Raw genomic sequence first — 13,920 nt, forward strand, 5'->3', positions numbered from 1 at the left:
TATTTTTCCCTACCCTACTTCTGGGCTATTCCTGCAGCCAGAAGCATGGGGATTATTGGGCACCACCACGGCTCTGTACGTGGCACAGATGCTCCCTCTGCTGGGTGGACAGCAGCAGAGCACAACATGGTTTTAGCAGAGGCTGAACTGAAACAAAGGTAAGAGTATCTGCAGAAAGCCCAGCGGCATTCTGCACTAAGGATCGCACAACACTGTAGCACTGTGAGTGCTCCACCATCAAACTTTCACTTTTGGCCACAGTAAAGAGCCGGTGCTACACAGCACAGACCCTGGGTCAGAGCTGCTGCAGTTGTGTGCTAATTACAAATAAGTTGAGCAACAAATAAGGAACGTCAGAATTGTATTTTGGCGACTTTATTTACCAAGGTCAAAATCCGCAACCACCTAATTGTTTTGACAAATATTTACAGTTCATATAAAGCACGGACGTGGGTTTGGAACAAAACAGCAGAGCAGCGTTTGCTACCACACCTCTCACTCCCAGGGCATTCGATCTCGTTCTCTCCCCGTCAACGTTTGGAAAGAAATCCAAAAGAAGTATCACTCAGTGATAAGTGACGACTTAAAGAGCAAAGCCACGTTACTGGTGAATGCCTCCGTGATGAGAAATCAAGGTGCTCTTTCCAAAACCCCATCTTAAAAGGGGACAAGAACGGACTCACGTTACGCCCGGCAGCACTACGCATTCGCTCCGCTTGCTGAAATACAGAAAGAACTGGCCACCATTGCTTGTACGGTCTTAACACGTGATAACTTCTTTTATTATGATTCCTTATTACAAAAGAAGGTAAAGGAACAAGAGCACGCAGTGAGGATCAAGATACCAAACAGAGGAGCTACCACGTCAGTCGCGGCGCTGCAGCTCAATCCCTCCGAAGCGCGCACACGCTGATGGCAGACAGTGAAAGTCCAATCCTGGAGGTGCTGAGCACCCCGAGGTGTTCCCTCTTCCTGAAATTCCACCGACAGAACAGAGGACTCAGCACCTCCCCACGAGCCATTTACTCATGCCATGACTTTCTCGGCGTTGCTCGTTATTTCTGATGTGCAACAAAAGCATTTTTTTTTTGTTTGTTTGACGTGACTGAGAACACAACCGCATCCTCCGGTTTGGCCGAAGGGAAACGTGCTGTGGATGACAGACACGTCCCGTTCAGAGAGCTGAGGAACGAAAATGTTTGCACAGCCTGCTAACAGCAGGTCTCGCAGCACCTGCCAAGAGCTCTGCTTGCTCAGAAACCCACGAGTTCAACATGAGTGAAATAAAAAACGCCGACCGACCACACGATAAGCAGTACACGTCCAGGGAGCGAGCACGTCCCCTCGTTTCATTCGGATCCGAGCTAGCACAACATGCACACGTAGCTCTAACACCTTTTGAACAGCGCAGCCCATAGTGCAATTCCCGCTGACAGAACTGGAAGCAGGATTCAATCCTAACTATGGAAAATAGTGTATTCGCTCGCCATGCAAGAAGCACTGCGTACACGTTTGTCTACGTCACAGAATGGCAGAAAGGCCGAGGTTGGAGGGAGCTCTGGGGGGGGGAGCAGGGCTCCTAGCACAGCCCAGCACCGTGCCCAGGTGGATTGGAACACCCAGAAAGACTGCCCTGCTCACATCAGACACAGAACGTCTGCCTGGAACACATCAAAACGACACCCACCAGAACCTCCGAGAGCAATCAGATCTAACGTGCAGATATTATCAACTGCAGGGGAAAAAAGCCCCAGTTTATTCCCCTTCCCCCCCCCCCCCCCCCAAGATCCATTTCTTTCTGTAAGTTGCCTACAGACGTATAAAATTAATTCAAATATCTCCTGCGCCAAAGAGGATCTCATTTGACTTTGTGCTACCCATAAAAAATATACGCTTGAAAATCTGCTTCGCAAAATATTTCATTTGTTTACTAAAATGAAATATATAAACTGTCAAAATACGTATATAAACTTAATTTCGGAACTCGTGAGGATCACAGTTCAGCTACAAAATATACCAACCATCTACCTGTTTTCAATAGAGTATTTTCTTACAAAGATACCATTGCTTTGCAAAATATCGCCTACTTTACAAAATGAGTTTGGAAATTTCGCGTTGCTTTCAGCGTATAAACCATAGATCAGAACCTCATGAAACCCTTTGGTATGTGCCTTCCATTCTCTGTTTTATCGTTCCTCTATTTGGTTTACGTCCCAAAGCACGGTAGAATCTCCAGACAGAATAAGCAGTGCATATTTAATTGTATAGATAATCAGCACACCATTTCCTGTTCAATTATAGATGTCTATCGTGCCCAGCAACTAAAAACAAACTACTGTGAAATCATCCTCCAGAAACTTCTGTTGGCCCTTCCTCATTCTACCAAACCGTGCTTTCAAATAATTGGATGCGTTGAGCTCTCTGAAGCCAACACCACCCCGTGCACCCCCAGGCATTTTCAGGGCTGCTCCTCTCGCTGCTTTCTGCAGATCCTTTCCAAACTCGATCAACACAGCAAACATTGAAGGAAAACAAAAAAAAAAAAAACAACAAAAAACAAAAAGAAAGAAAAACCTGTAAAACTGTCAGCTGAAAAAGAGGAAACATAATTTACGCTTCGAGCAAAGGATTAGCTTCTTATCACCTGCACCTGTAAAGAACAACTTACAGGTTCAAATTAAAATATTTACATACAGATAACTGAAAGGAAGAGCAAGGATTGAAAAAGAGTTAAGAAATCAAAACATACACTGGTTATAAATGTTACTAACAATGTTAACTATGGCAAGGATTCCATTCCATCCACGTTTTAATTGAAACCAAATATTGTCCCCATCACAAGAGGTAAAAACTGTCAGAGAAATTCTAATCGCCTGCCTGGTAAAACGCCAATGTCCTTTTATTGCAGATGCAATCTTGGCTTTATATAAAGTTTCCAGTTGTGCCAGCAGGAATTGTGGTGAGGTTTTCTCGTCTCCTTTTTGTACTTTGTCACCAACACGTTGTAAATAAAATCTATGTAGTCTTTACCTTGCGAAATCTAGGTAGAAAAGTTTCACTTTTGACCTTTCATCTAGTTAAAAAAATTCAGTATAAAAAAAAAAAAATTCTCCTCCGAAATTTCAACAGTCCACCGAAGTTTTACCTTCTTTTCTTACACATTTTTATGACAGTAAAGATCTTTCAAAGTTTTTAGCTCTTCAATTAGAGTTTTGTTCTGATTTTCCAGGACCGCAACTCGGTTTTCCAGACATTTCACGTACTCCTTCTTCTTCCTGCGGCATTCTCGAGCAGCTTCTCTGGAACACACAGACAGAAGTAATTGGGTTTTTGTTTGAGATTTGTCTCTTTTACCAATGTTACGACACTGACCAACACGAGGGGAGAACTGGCACTGAAATCATAGGAGGAAAGTGGGACATTGAGTAGTATCTGGTAGCACAGATCAATCTGCAGGGAAAAAAACAAACTGTTTTCTTTAAGTGGTGTGGGACAGAGCACACGGCACGTTCTGATCAACATTTCCCAAGTTTTCAGTCACTGTTTGCAGCACACTGCACTGATGGCACGGTCAGCAATGTGAGCTTACACAACTGATCCTTGTCCTTGGAAGACACATCTCCCCTGATGAGGAAAGGCTGAGGGAGCTGGGTCTCTTTAGCTTGGAGGAGAGGAGATGGAGGGGTGAGCTCGTTAATGTTTATAACTATGTAATGGGGGAGTGTCAGGAGGATGGAGCCAGGCTCTTCTCAGTGACATCCAGCGACAGGACAAGGGGCAACGGATGCAAGCTGGAACACTGGAGGCTCCATGTAAATACGAGAAAGCACTTCTTCACGGTGAGGGTAACAGAGCACTGGAACAGGCTGGAGAGAGGAACACTGGAACAGGCCCAGAGAGGCTGTGGGGTCTCCTTCTCTGGAGACATTCAAAACCCACACGGATGCGATCCTGTGTGACCTCATCTAGGTGTTCCTGTTCCAGCAGGGGGATTGGACGAGACGATCTTTCGAGGTCCCTTCCAATCCCTGACATTCTGTCATCTCAGCACGCTAAGCAAATCAACCGAGGCAGCCCAGGTGCACTCACGTACCTGTTCTTCATCAGCCTTATTTCTCGTTTCAGCTGCGGATCGTCCGTCTTACTCGACTGCGACGTCAGAGTGACGGGAGACGTCATGACCACGGTCTGAGGGAGGGACGTGGTGGTCGGCGTGGTGCGGATCTGGTAAGTCTGCATGTCCCCTGAGGCAGCTGTGGTGGTCACAGCAGAAAAGGTCAAAATGGGGCAGCGTCACCAAAACGCGCCCGCGTTACTGAGCAGCACTTCCAACCGACCCCATACTCACTCTGCACAACCACCTGGTTGCTGGGTACAAGTATCTGCTGGCCATCTGAGGTCTGTGCATACTGCAGGATTGTCGTGCCGGGCTGAGTCCCGCCAGCATTTGTCATGGTTAACGTCTGCAGGCCTTGCACACCATCGGCACCGGCGCTGGCCAGCTGCAATCCATTTGCAGCAATGGCAACTTGAAAGACAAAGGGACATGCAAGAAAATGTCTGTAACTGTACGTTATAAAACGCAGGTAAAGGTAAAGCTGCAGACTGAACATCTCTTCCAACTGGCAAATCTGTATCTCAACCCACTGCTGAGAAGCACTGTGCATTTTGAAAGGCTTTTAATGAACCCATCCCTAGAACCAAGGGGAGAAAAAAAAAAGGAGAAACAGCAATATGAACACCAAGGCCAGAGAACAAGGGGGAGAGGAGGTCCCCCAGGCCCACAAAGAGCCTTTTGGTGCAGCCCTCAGGTACCTGATCACATCTTTTGGACTAAGTCTAGCAGACTGCTATGAGCTTCACAAAGACACCCTTTGAACGCCTTGTCTGAATATGCAAAAATTAAGAGAATAAAGCTGAGTTTATCTGGAGTCTTTAGACACCAGTACTAAACAGTACTGATGTTATTAACCAGTAGATAAAAAAAACAATCCTTCTGAATTTCACCTTCATCTCAAATGTGTAAGAAACAAATCTGCATTTTATGGCAAGTTTAGCAGAAGTCGATGCAGGCAGGCACACATTTTGTACAACGTACTGTACTGGCCAGTGCTCGTCTGGTAGATGGGCGTGGGCACAGACATGGACGTAACAGTAGAGACCCCAGGACTTTCCTCATCTCCTTTTCTATCCCGTGTATCTTCAGAAGAGAGATCTTTCAAGATTTTTCTAAAAAAAAATAAAAAAATAACGAAGTTTATCAGCCGTAACAGCAGAGAAAGATCAGAAATTACTGCAGTAACAGTTGCAAACCACTGCCCCTATTTTGCATTGCAGAAATGAACACTGATGTTTTGATACAGAAGAGTTTGAGGATTACCAGAATTTTGTGTGAGGTGACTGCATCCAACTCTTTCTGTAATTCCATTTCTGTACTTTTTAAATTCTAGGTTTTCTATTTAATTATTTGAATCATAGCATGAGCTAAGAGCAACTCAAGGCAGCTACTGATTTATAAAGTATTTGTACGTGCAGGTCAGTCCAAATCCCACATTTTCAATCATTATCCTCTAAAAACCTGAAATCTTCGGACTGGTAAACCTGCAGTGAGAACCTGTGCCACTCAGAGTAGATTTCAGTAATCTCCAGTCTGCCAAAAACACTTTGTACTGAAGTCTGTCTAATACTGCAGCTGCATCACTTCATTTCAGTACAACCTGCATCAGAGTTTCCATCACAAGCATTTTTCCAGGGACTTATAACCGGCCTAGGAAGAGATTTTTCTGAGTTTCAGCTTGATCCTCAGTTCTCTCAAGAACAAACCTTGGATGCCCAGTTCAAACCAGTCTGCTCTAATGTCAGAATAAACTGGAAAGGAGGAGGGTTACTTCAGAAAAGTTCGATCTTTTGCTCTGTCAGCACATGGTGAGACTTTTCACTTGTTCTCTGCACTTATGACACCACTGAGTGAAATCAGAGCTGATAAACAATTTTCCCCGTGCCCCATCACCTCCACGTTTACCCCCAGTCTGTGAAGTACAAGTTTCCCTGTGGCAAACGACTGCTAACGTGGCATCCTCAACACGTGCAGGGCATGAGCAGATCCAACGTGTGTTTCAAGAGGAGGAAAAGAACGCAGGGGTTGATGGAACAGATGAAGCTGTCCGAAGCTGCTGCTCTTTTGGATTCAATTAACAGCACAAAATGAAGTGTGTGCAGCACTTACCGGTAAGATGGACGACGCGCCAAGATCCCTCGAGCTTTCTGCGTAGAGCCTATGCTGTCTGATGAGTCCTGAGAATCCTCACTCTCCGACAAAGAAGATACCTAAAAAACACATCCCACGTGGTTACCCTGTGCGCTACACAAGAGAAACGCGGAGCAGATGACACGTTTTAGTTTTGTACAAGCTGTAGCAGCATGAAAACGACACAAATACAGCTAATTACACAGAGAAAGAAAAAATGGTGGATTTCCAAACTCAGTGCTATCTAACTTCTGGCAGTTCTCACGCACATTATCTGTTCCATAATGAAACAGAACATTTTCACTGTAAAACCGAAGGATGCAAACCTATTAACTCCCTATAAAAAGAAAACCCCAAGAGATTCTCCTAAGATATATTAAAAACTGAAAAGCTTCCACCACCTAAAGCCAATCGTTGTACGACTGCAGGATTGATCCAGCCAGAAATATTCAACCAATTTGAAGAAATGCAAATAAAACTCTTAGAAGCCCAACTATCTAAATAGCTGATGTGGTCTGCAGAGGTACCAGATGAATTTGTCTGAGGAGGCCAAGGGAACGGAAACAGGAACACCACTGATGTACAAACACATAAAATACTTGAAATGCTTTTTGCAGACGGGCCAGCAGTATATTTTGGTGCTCAGAACATGAGAACCAAGTGAAAATAATACTGAAGGCAGAAGCGTATCAGGGAGTGAGTATGCAAAGTATTATCTCCAGCCTTGTCCCACTGTGTTCTCGGCCAGCTGGCAAGTGTTATTCCTTTCCTTGAAGCTCCTTGTTAAATACAAGCTAACAAAACATGTATTTGTACTTATCTGTGTGCCAGCAACAAAAACTCAACAAGAATGCACGCAGCTCTGGGAAAAGCTTCTCTCACTTTAACTGCTGCTACTGCTACAGAGATAAAAAAGCACAACCTACTATCAACACTTCAAAAAAAAAAAAAACCCATGTTGCTCACGTATGAGTTTTTTTTTTTACCTCTGAGCAACAAGGCCACGATGCTCATAAATTACCCAAAAAAGCAAGGATACCTTCAGTGGGGACCCCTGCAATCAGACCGTACCAGGAAAGGGGCTCAAGACAACCCAGTAAATCAGGTGCTGAGCTGTTTTCAGCAAGGTGAAATGTGTTTTCTTTTCCATTATCAGTTACAGCAACAATGGTAGCTGAAAAAAGCGTCAGCGGTTTTCTTTTCATGGTTTATCAGTTGAATGTCATATGAACAGATAAGCACAGCTAAAAGGATGAGTAACCAATGAGTGTGTTTCAGCACAGTTCTTCCACTCACTTGGCTGACTGCTGCAGTTATTTCACAGCGTAACTTCAGTGCCACGCTGCCCAGAGGGCTCTCTGCAGCCAAGAACTGAATGGAGCTGTAACAGACTCAGCTGTCACTCCCCAGGGCACCTCTCTGAAGTGGCTTGTGCAAAAATCACATGGCGAGTGAGTAAGCAGGCAGGGTAGCTGGGTACCACAGAAATGGAGTCACAGCACACGTGGTGAGCAACCACCAGCTCCTCCACCATTACCCAGGTCTGCCCTTTCCAAAGGAGCATTTTCTTCACTGGGTTATTCTGCGCTCTCTTTACTGAGTTACTGAAGCACGCTGGTTGCATGTCTGTTAAGAGCATCAGCCAGAAAGTTGTGGTTTTGTTTGCCCCTTTTTTTTTTTTTTTAAAAGGGGGGTAGTATCAAATAGCATAATTTCAGCTCCAGTGACAACTTCAGCACTACAAATAACATCTACCTTAACTATTCAGTAAGAAGGATACATCTCCATAACCCTTTCACTGGATTGCTCACTGTCTCTCACAGCAGGGCTGTACTTAGCAGACTGAGCCATGTCAGGCAAGCCTTTACAAGTCTCCTCGTGCACGTCGAGCAGGATTCGTGGTTATTCAACAGACACTCTGTGGTTACCTGCACTGTCTGCACCTGGGGTGAGTGGATTACAGAAGAGGACTGCGCGGTCTGAATGACTCCCTGGACCTGGACTTGCTCTCCAGGAAGCTGAACAACCGTCAGAGGAGCAGGACCTCGCAGAGACATCTGCAACAAATCGAAGAATCGTGAACGAAAGCGCAGCTTCTGCAGCAGTCAGAACACGTACGCACAGGGAGGAAAGCTATAGGAGAACATGCATTAGCAGAAGCTTCTTTTAAGCCCAGTTAAGTCACAGAAGTTATCCTTTAAAGATACACATTTTCCAGGTATGTATCTGCATATGAAAAGGCTGAAACTGTTACTTATTTGCCTCAGGTTAGGGAGAAAATGAAATATGTAGCATTGTGGGCAAATGATTAAAGTGTTGCAACTTAAATACAGGCCAATGAAGGACAATGAAGCAGACTTCATCAGAACCACAATGCTGAGGCGAGCAGAGCGCGACTGCTCCCATATTTCTCCATCAGTGTGCCCAGGTAAAGCCCCACATTTACGGCACTTTGTCTTTTTTTAAGGTGAGATTCCATCTCAAGAGCAACTCCGATAAGCAGAAATGAAAGTGCTCTGATTCCCATCAAAGTCAGGAGGAGTTCGGGGCACCGAAATCTAAACCCAGGCAAAAACCATCACCAAGTCTTAGGGCTTAGATCAAACCAGCAACGCCAAAGCAATGCAGAAAGTGGCATGATTCATGTACATATCTGGTGTTCTTGCCTTTTTTTAGGCAACATGACGAAGCTGTTGTTCAAAGACTTCACAGATAAGAAAACACAGGAGTGGAGCACGGCAGAAGCTGACTGATCTACTAGGAAAGTTCAAGGCAGAAGGGCGGTATGAAAGGTATCAGGCCGCGAGAGAAAAGAAGGGAGGCAAGGAACGCGAGCTCTGGCCAAGCAAGCAGAACAAAGAGCAGATTTTTCCAAGTAAAAACTGTGGCATCTCTTGAATAAGTTTGCTCCTGAATGTTTTGCAACTATCAATTTCAATTGATGTCGGAGCTGAAATCGAGGCTTAATTGGGAAAACTTCATTGCTGCTGCTGCCCCTGTATAAAAGTGAATAACATTCTAGCAGATCTGGAGTGGATTTTGCATGAGCCTTTGCACTTGAAAATTCACCAAGTTACACGTGGAGATGCACAAGTTTCCTCTCCACATTTCTCTGCTAGTTTTATTAATCCGCAGCGTGTGAAAGGACGAAGGAATCATTAAACCTCACACTGATAACTTTGCACTTAACACTACTCGCAGTGCATCACAATATTCAGCTGCACTGGCAACCTTACGTAAAACCAGATCCGAAGATCAGCCTGCTGTAAAGCGACAGCGGGATGCCTGCTGGTGCTCTACTGGCTTTGACTCATGCAGTTATCCAAGTTTTGCATCCAATTTAAAACACTTCCACGGAGTAAACGGCGGACAAGCTGCAAAACATTGGTTCACAAGACTGCTGCGGGGCAGCGGGAGCAGACTTTACCTAGAGAAAGACGCTCTTTCAGACGCAGACATTTGAATCATGAGGAAGTCAGGTTAGAGCTTTGAATGCGTTGTTACCTCCAGGAAACTATGTCAAATTTCCAACTCCATACGCTTTATCACATTAAATATATTCATGCTGGGCTAAAATCCAAGTGTTTCCATGGTGCTGAGCACCCAGAACTGCCATTGCTACAAAAGGAGCTGCAAATGCTTCTTCTGAAAAAAAATGAAAGTCAGGCCCTCGATTCGTTACCGAGCAGCTCCTGCATGTCAGGCTGCTGACCGTGCCCGAGCTCATTCCATCCGACCCGACCGCTGGGCTGCGTTTGCCCATCTCGCTAACAAGACATTCATTTTTGGTCTTCTGAATACACACCCTTTTATTAATTGTGCTGTCCATCAATAAGTCTATTTCTCTCAACCTTCTCTCGTTTTTTCCTTCTCCAAGTGTTTCTAAAAGTCAAGAATTAATATCGTTTGTAGCACGTGTATAAAAACCGTGGCTCTTAACTACCTCAAACGTTTGCCAAGGTCTGGCTCAGGCTTTACCTGTTGAGCAATATGAGAGAGCTGAGCTGCCTGCAGTGCTGTACCTTGTACGGCCGAGGGCTGGGAAGGCGGCACGGAGCTGGCGCTGCTGCTCTTGTGCACCTCTTCCATAATCAGCTACAAGAAAAGGAACACGTTACATTGGTTAACAATAACTTTGAACGGGAGGTGGGTGCCCAAGTGACGCTCTATAAAGCCTCAGCGCGTGGTGCTTTGAGCCTCACTTGCAGGTTTTTAATTAGTTTAATTAGCACGCCGCCTCCCCAGGCCTCAGAGCAGCACAAAGCAGCGTGTCCGACGGCCCCAGCACCGCTGAGTTCTGATCGCTGGCACCGCCTCGGGCCCAGGGCTGAAGTTTGCTGTCAGATATATTTACCAGTTTCGGTGAAAACGCACAAGCAGATCACAAGATGTAGGAAGAAGACCTAAACCAGGCGGTTTTTTAAGTAAAATAATTTTCCAAAGTATCTCGCCAACTTCGCAGCCAAATCCATTTTGCAGCAGCTGAAGGTGCACAAACACAAATGAGGGATTCACAAGCAAAGCACAAAGAACACAGATCCGAATTCTAAACCCCGCGAGAGCAACTCGGTCTCCGTATAATAAACGAAGTAACGCTTCTCTCATTCCCAGGATTTTATATTTAACTGTTCAGCATGACTTGACAGCAAAGCCCTCCCAACGTTGGGGGATACAGTGATGTGAAAACGCATGCTGTTAGGTGGGGTGAGTGGGCGGACCAGCCGGGAGCATTAAGAGATGATCGGTGAGCGTTAAACATTTTGTCACAGAAGGTTTCAAACTGTTGAGAGGACAGTTGCTATGAGACTGGAAATTACATTTCTTTCTGTGGAAATGTGAGTCATTGATTTTTCCCTACTGAGATAAACCACAGCTCTTGCAGCTTGACGTATACTCAGAGGGTAAAAAGTCAGCACGCACCAGGACCGGCGTTTGTTCACGCAATGAGGAGTCCCGGGGCAGAACTCCTCAGTAAGTCACCAAAACTTGGGCTCTGTGGAGGGAAGAGTGATGAGAGGGCAATGGTTCGGTGCTACACGAGGCTGCGTCCTTCACAGCGCGGGACAAACATCCTCAAACACATGACCCAGCTTCCCAACCTGCTCGCTGCTGTCAACACAAAGCAATTCAGCCATTGCTTAAGCTGCAGCAGCACAAGGAAGGCTGAATTTCGCAGCAGGTCCGTGGGAGCAGCGCTTCTGCTGCGGCCAAGCAGCCCCGTGCGCTCCCTTCTCTCACTGCTGCTGCTGCAGAGCTCGCTTCAGCATCTCACGGGCTGCCTGGCTTTGTGTTTTAAGGAGATAAAATAGAGAAATGAAGTCATTCGAACACCTCAAAGCTATAAAGAACGGAGCGCAGAGTTAACCGCACCTATCGCAGAAAGGAGGCAACTCTGTAGAGCCCCTTCTCTTGTTTTATAAAGGAAAAGCAACATTTTGCACCTGGGCAAAGGGAGATATGTACAAAATGTCACCAGTAAATAGGGCACTGTCAAACTGAAATCCAGACAACAGCAAAAACTGAAATAAATTTCCAGCGCTGCAGAAATAACCCATTCATTTCTGTAGTGCTAAACCACATTCCCCGCTTCCCCCACTCTTTTACTGGTTTTCTCTGCTTGGCTGTCCCATGAAAACTCGCAACAACAGCAAAACTGACTGCAAGAAACAATGAAACTGATACAAAACCACTCAAAATAAACAAACTGGGGAGAGAGCACAGAAACCTTTGCTGCTCTTTCCCTGAGAGGTGTGAAGTTCTACTTACAGGAATAATAAAAGAAAAAAAAAGCAAAATATTTCCCATTGCAAACGCATTTTCTCAAGTCGATTTCAACACCGCTTGCTCTGTAATAACTCGCTAAAGGCTCAGCCAACACCCATCGATTTTGGTAAAATAAAAGAGAGCTGGCAAGCAAATTTAACATGGTGGAAATTATTCTTGTATTTTATAGCCTCCACTGGATGTGGATTCAGCTTTGCACGCTGTCACACACAAGCCTGACGCACCTCTGCCCTGCCAGTACGACCCATGCAGCTGGAAAACTGGGAACTTGGCACTGGAAGGGCCTTTTGTGAACACCTGGAACGCTGATTGCCATCTCTCAGCTCTCAGAAAGTCAGTTCCAGCGAAAAACCTCAACCTGAAGCGCTCACCTCAGAAGAGAAGTACTGAAGATGGGAGATAGGAGGGCTGAAGCCTTCACACCACAGCCCCAGCTGCCTCCAGCAACAACAGAATGCACATTTATCAGAACTGGCTGTGTAGTTTAAGGGTGAAGGAAGAGTTCTGCCACTGAGAGTTCCACCATGAGGGAATTCAGAAGAGTACACCTGAACTTGTAGCACTCTGCGTGAAAACCACTTTGTATAATTAGACTGGCAAGGATGGTGCCTTTCAGAACAAAAACTACACCTCCGTGCAGCTACATCTCACTATTAATTTACACGAAAGGATGCTGCAACAGAGCATTATAAAGAATCTATTGGTTTGAAAAGTTCTGAGAACCACCTGCCCCACCACTTCCAATTCCACTTCAGATGCCAGTTCGGATTCTCTGCCTCAGATGGAGCCTCAAAGCACAGCTGGGGGACAAAGAATGAAATCATGGAATATAAAAGCTGCGCATAAGGCAAAGCACTGTGAGCTGCAGCGTGGGATCACCAAAGGAACAGCCCACGTCGTGGTTCACCTTCTTAAATCTAACAGGTGAATGCCCCAAATTTTGGCACTGAAGCGTTGTAAAAGGGACTCATTTTTTAAAGACTCTCACTATAAAGTCAGAATTCAGAGAGTAGCGGAGACTGAATTTTCTTCTCAAGCACTAAGCGTTAATAATCAAACACAGGCGGACGTAATCACAGAAATTAATTTCAACCATTTGGTGAAAGTCCACTCCACCTGCTCAAATTCTGGATGCCTTAATGCCTCGAACTACACTGTCTTCACAAGGAACTTTTGCTGCTAAAACGCTTTCTACTTTATCCTACAAAGCAGACACTTTAGGAAAGCGTTTTTCACCCAGGAGAGGGACAGAGCTGCAATCTTTTTTTTTTTCCAGGAACCGCTGAAAGCAGCGAACGACGGCGAATCCCGTGCGCTCAGGCAGGAAGGCGGCGAGGAGCCCTGACTCAGAGCGCCCGCTCAGCTCACAGCCTCGAATGCGTTCTGCCACTGCACTGAGCGCTCCTCACAACTCCGGCCGTACTTTCCATGCGTGTTTCCTTCCACTCTCCCCCTGTTCCTGCCTTACGCGGCGCAATGAAGCTCAGCAGAAACCAAACCCCGCAGCCTACGAACGGGTGGGGGGGGGGGAGACGGCCCCCTGGGGACCCCAGTATTGGTGAGAGGGAAAACGTCTCCGAGATCGTTACGAAACGACACCGCACGGCCACCTGGAAGCGGCCCGATGGCTGCGAGGCACAAAGCGGATGGAAACGAGCGCCCGGCCTCAGCACATCGCTTCCCCCTCCTCCCCCCCGCAGCGCTACGGGAACAACACCTCCAGCCCCGTTTCAACGACCACGGAGCCACAACGGGAGCGGCCGCCCGACAGCTCGGGCCCGGGCCCTCCGCGCTCCCCGAGCCCCGTAGCGGGGCGAGCCCTGAGGCAGAGCCCGTGGGGCCCAGCACCTGGAGCGCGCCTAGGCCGCACCCCACGGCCGGCGCTGAGG

General features: G+C 46.3%; 1 protein-coding gene across 4 annotated transcripts in view; it reads right to left on the bottom strand.

Moving 5' to 3' along the window:
* Positions 360 to 13,920, bottom strand: part of ATF1 (activating transcription factor 1) — a 13,915-nt gene continuing 354 nt past the window's right edge. The window contains exons 2-9 of one of the 4 annotated variants that reach the window (XM_021379114.1): positions 10,226 to 10,342; positions 10,053 to 10,129; positions 8,176 to 8,304; positions 6,227 to 6,327; positions 5,099 to 5,229; positions 4,349 to 4,528; positions 4,094 to 4,253; positions 360 to 3,299 (exon numbers count right to left, since the gene is read on the bottom strand). In XM_021379114.1, the coding sequence (XP_021234789.1) occupies positions 3,155 to 3,299; positions 4,094 to 4,253; positions 4,349 to 4,528; positions 5,099 to 5,229; positions 6,227 to 6,327; positions 8,176 to 8,304; positions 10,053 to 10,076 (870 nt within the window). In that variant the 5' untranslated portion in view covers positions 10,077 to 10,129; positions 10,226 to 10,342 and the 3' untranslated portion in view covers positions 360 to 3,154. The remainder of the gene's footprint in view (positions 3,300 to 4,093; positions 4,254 to 4,348; positions 4,529 to 5,098; positions 5,230 to 6,226; positions 6,328 to 8,175; positions 8,305 to 10,052; positions 10,130 to 10,225; positions 10,343 to 13,920) is intronic. The other 3 variants (XM_021379113.1, XM_021379115.1, XM_021379116.1) reach the window with 3 other exon arrangements.

Source organism: Numida meleagris, chromosome 32, assembly GCF_002078875.1.
Source record: "Numida meleagris isolate 19003 breed g44 Domestic line chromosome 32, NumMel1.0, whole genome shotgun sequence".
NCBI classification, from domain to species: domain Eukaryota; kingdom Metazoa; phylum Chordata; class Aves; order Galliformes; family Numididae; genus Numida; species Numida meleagris.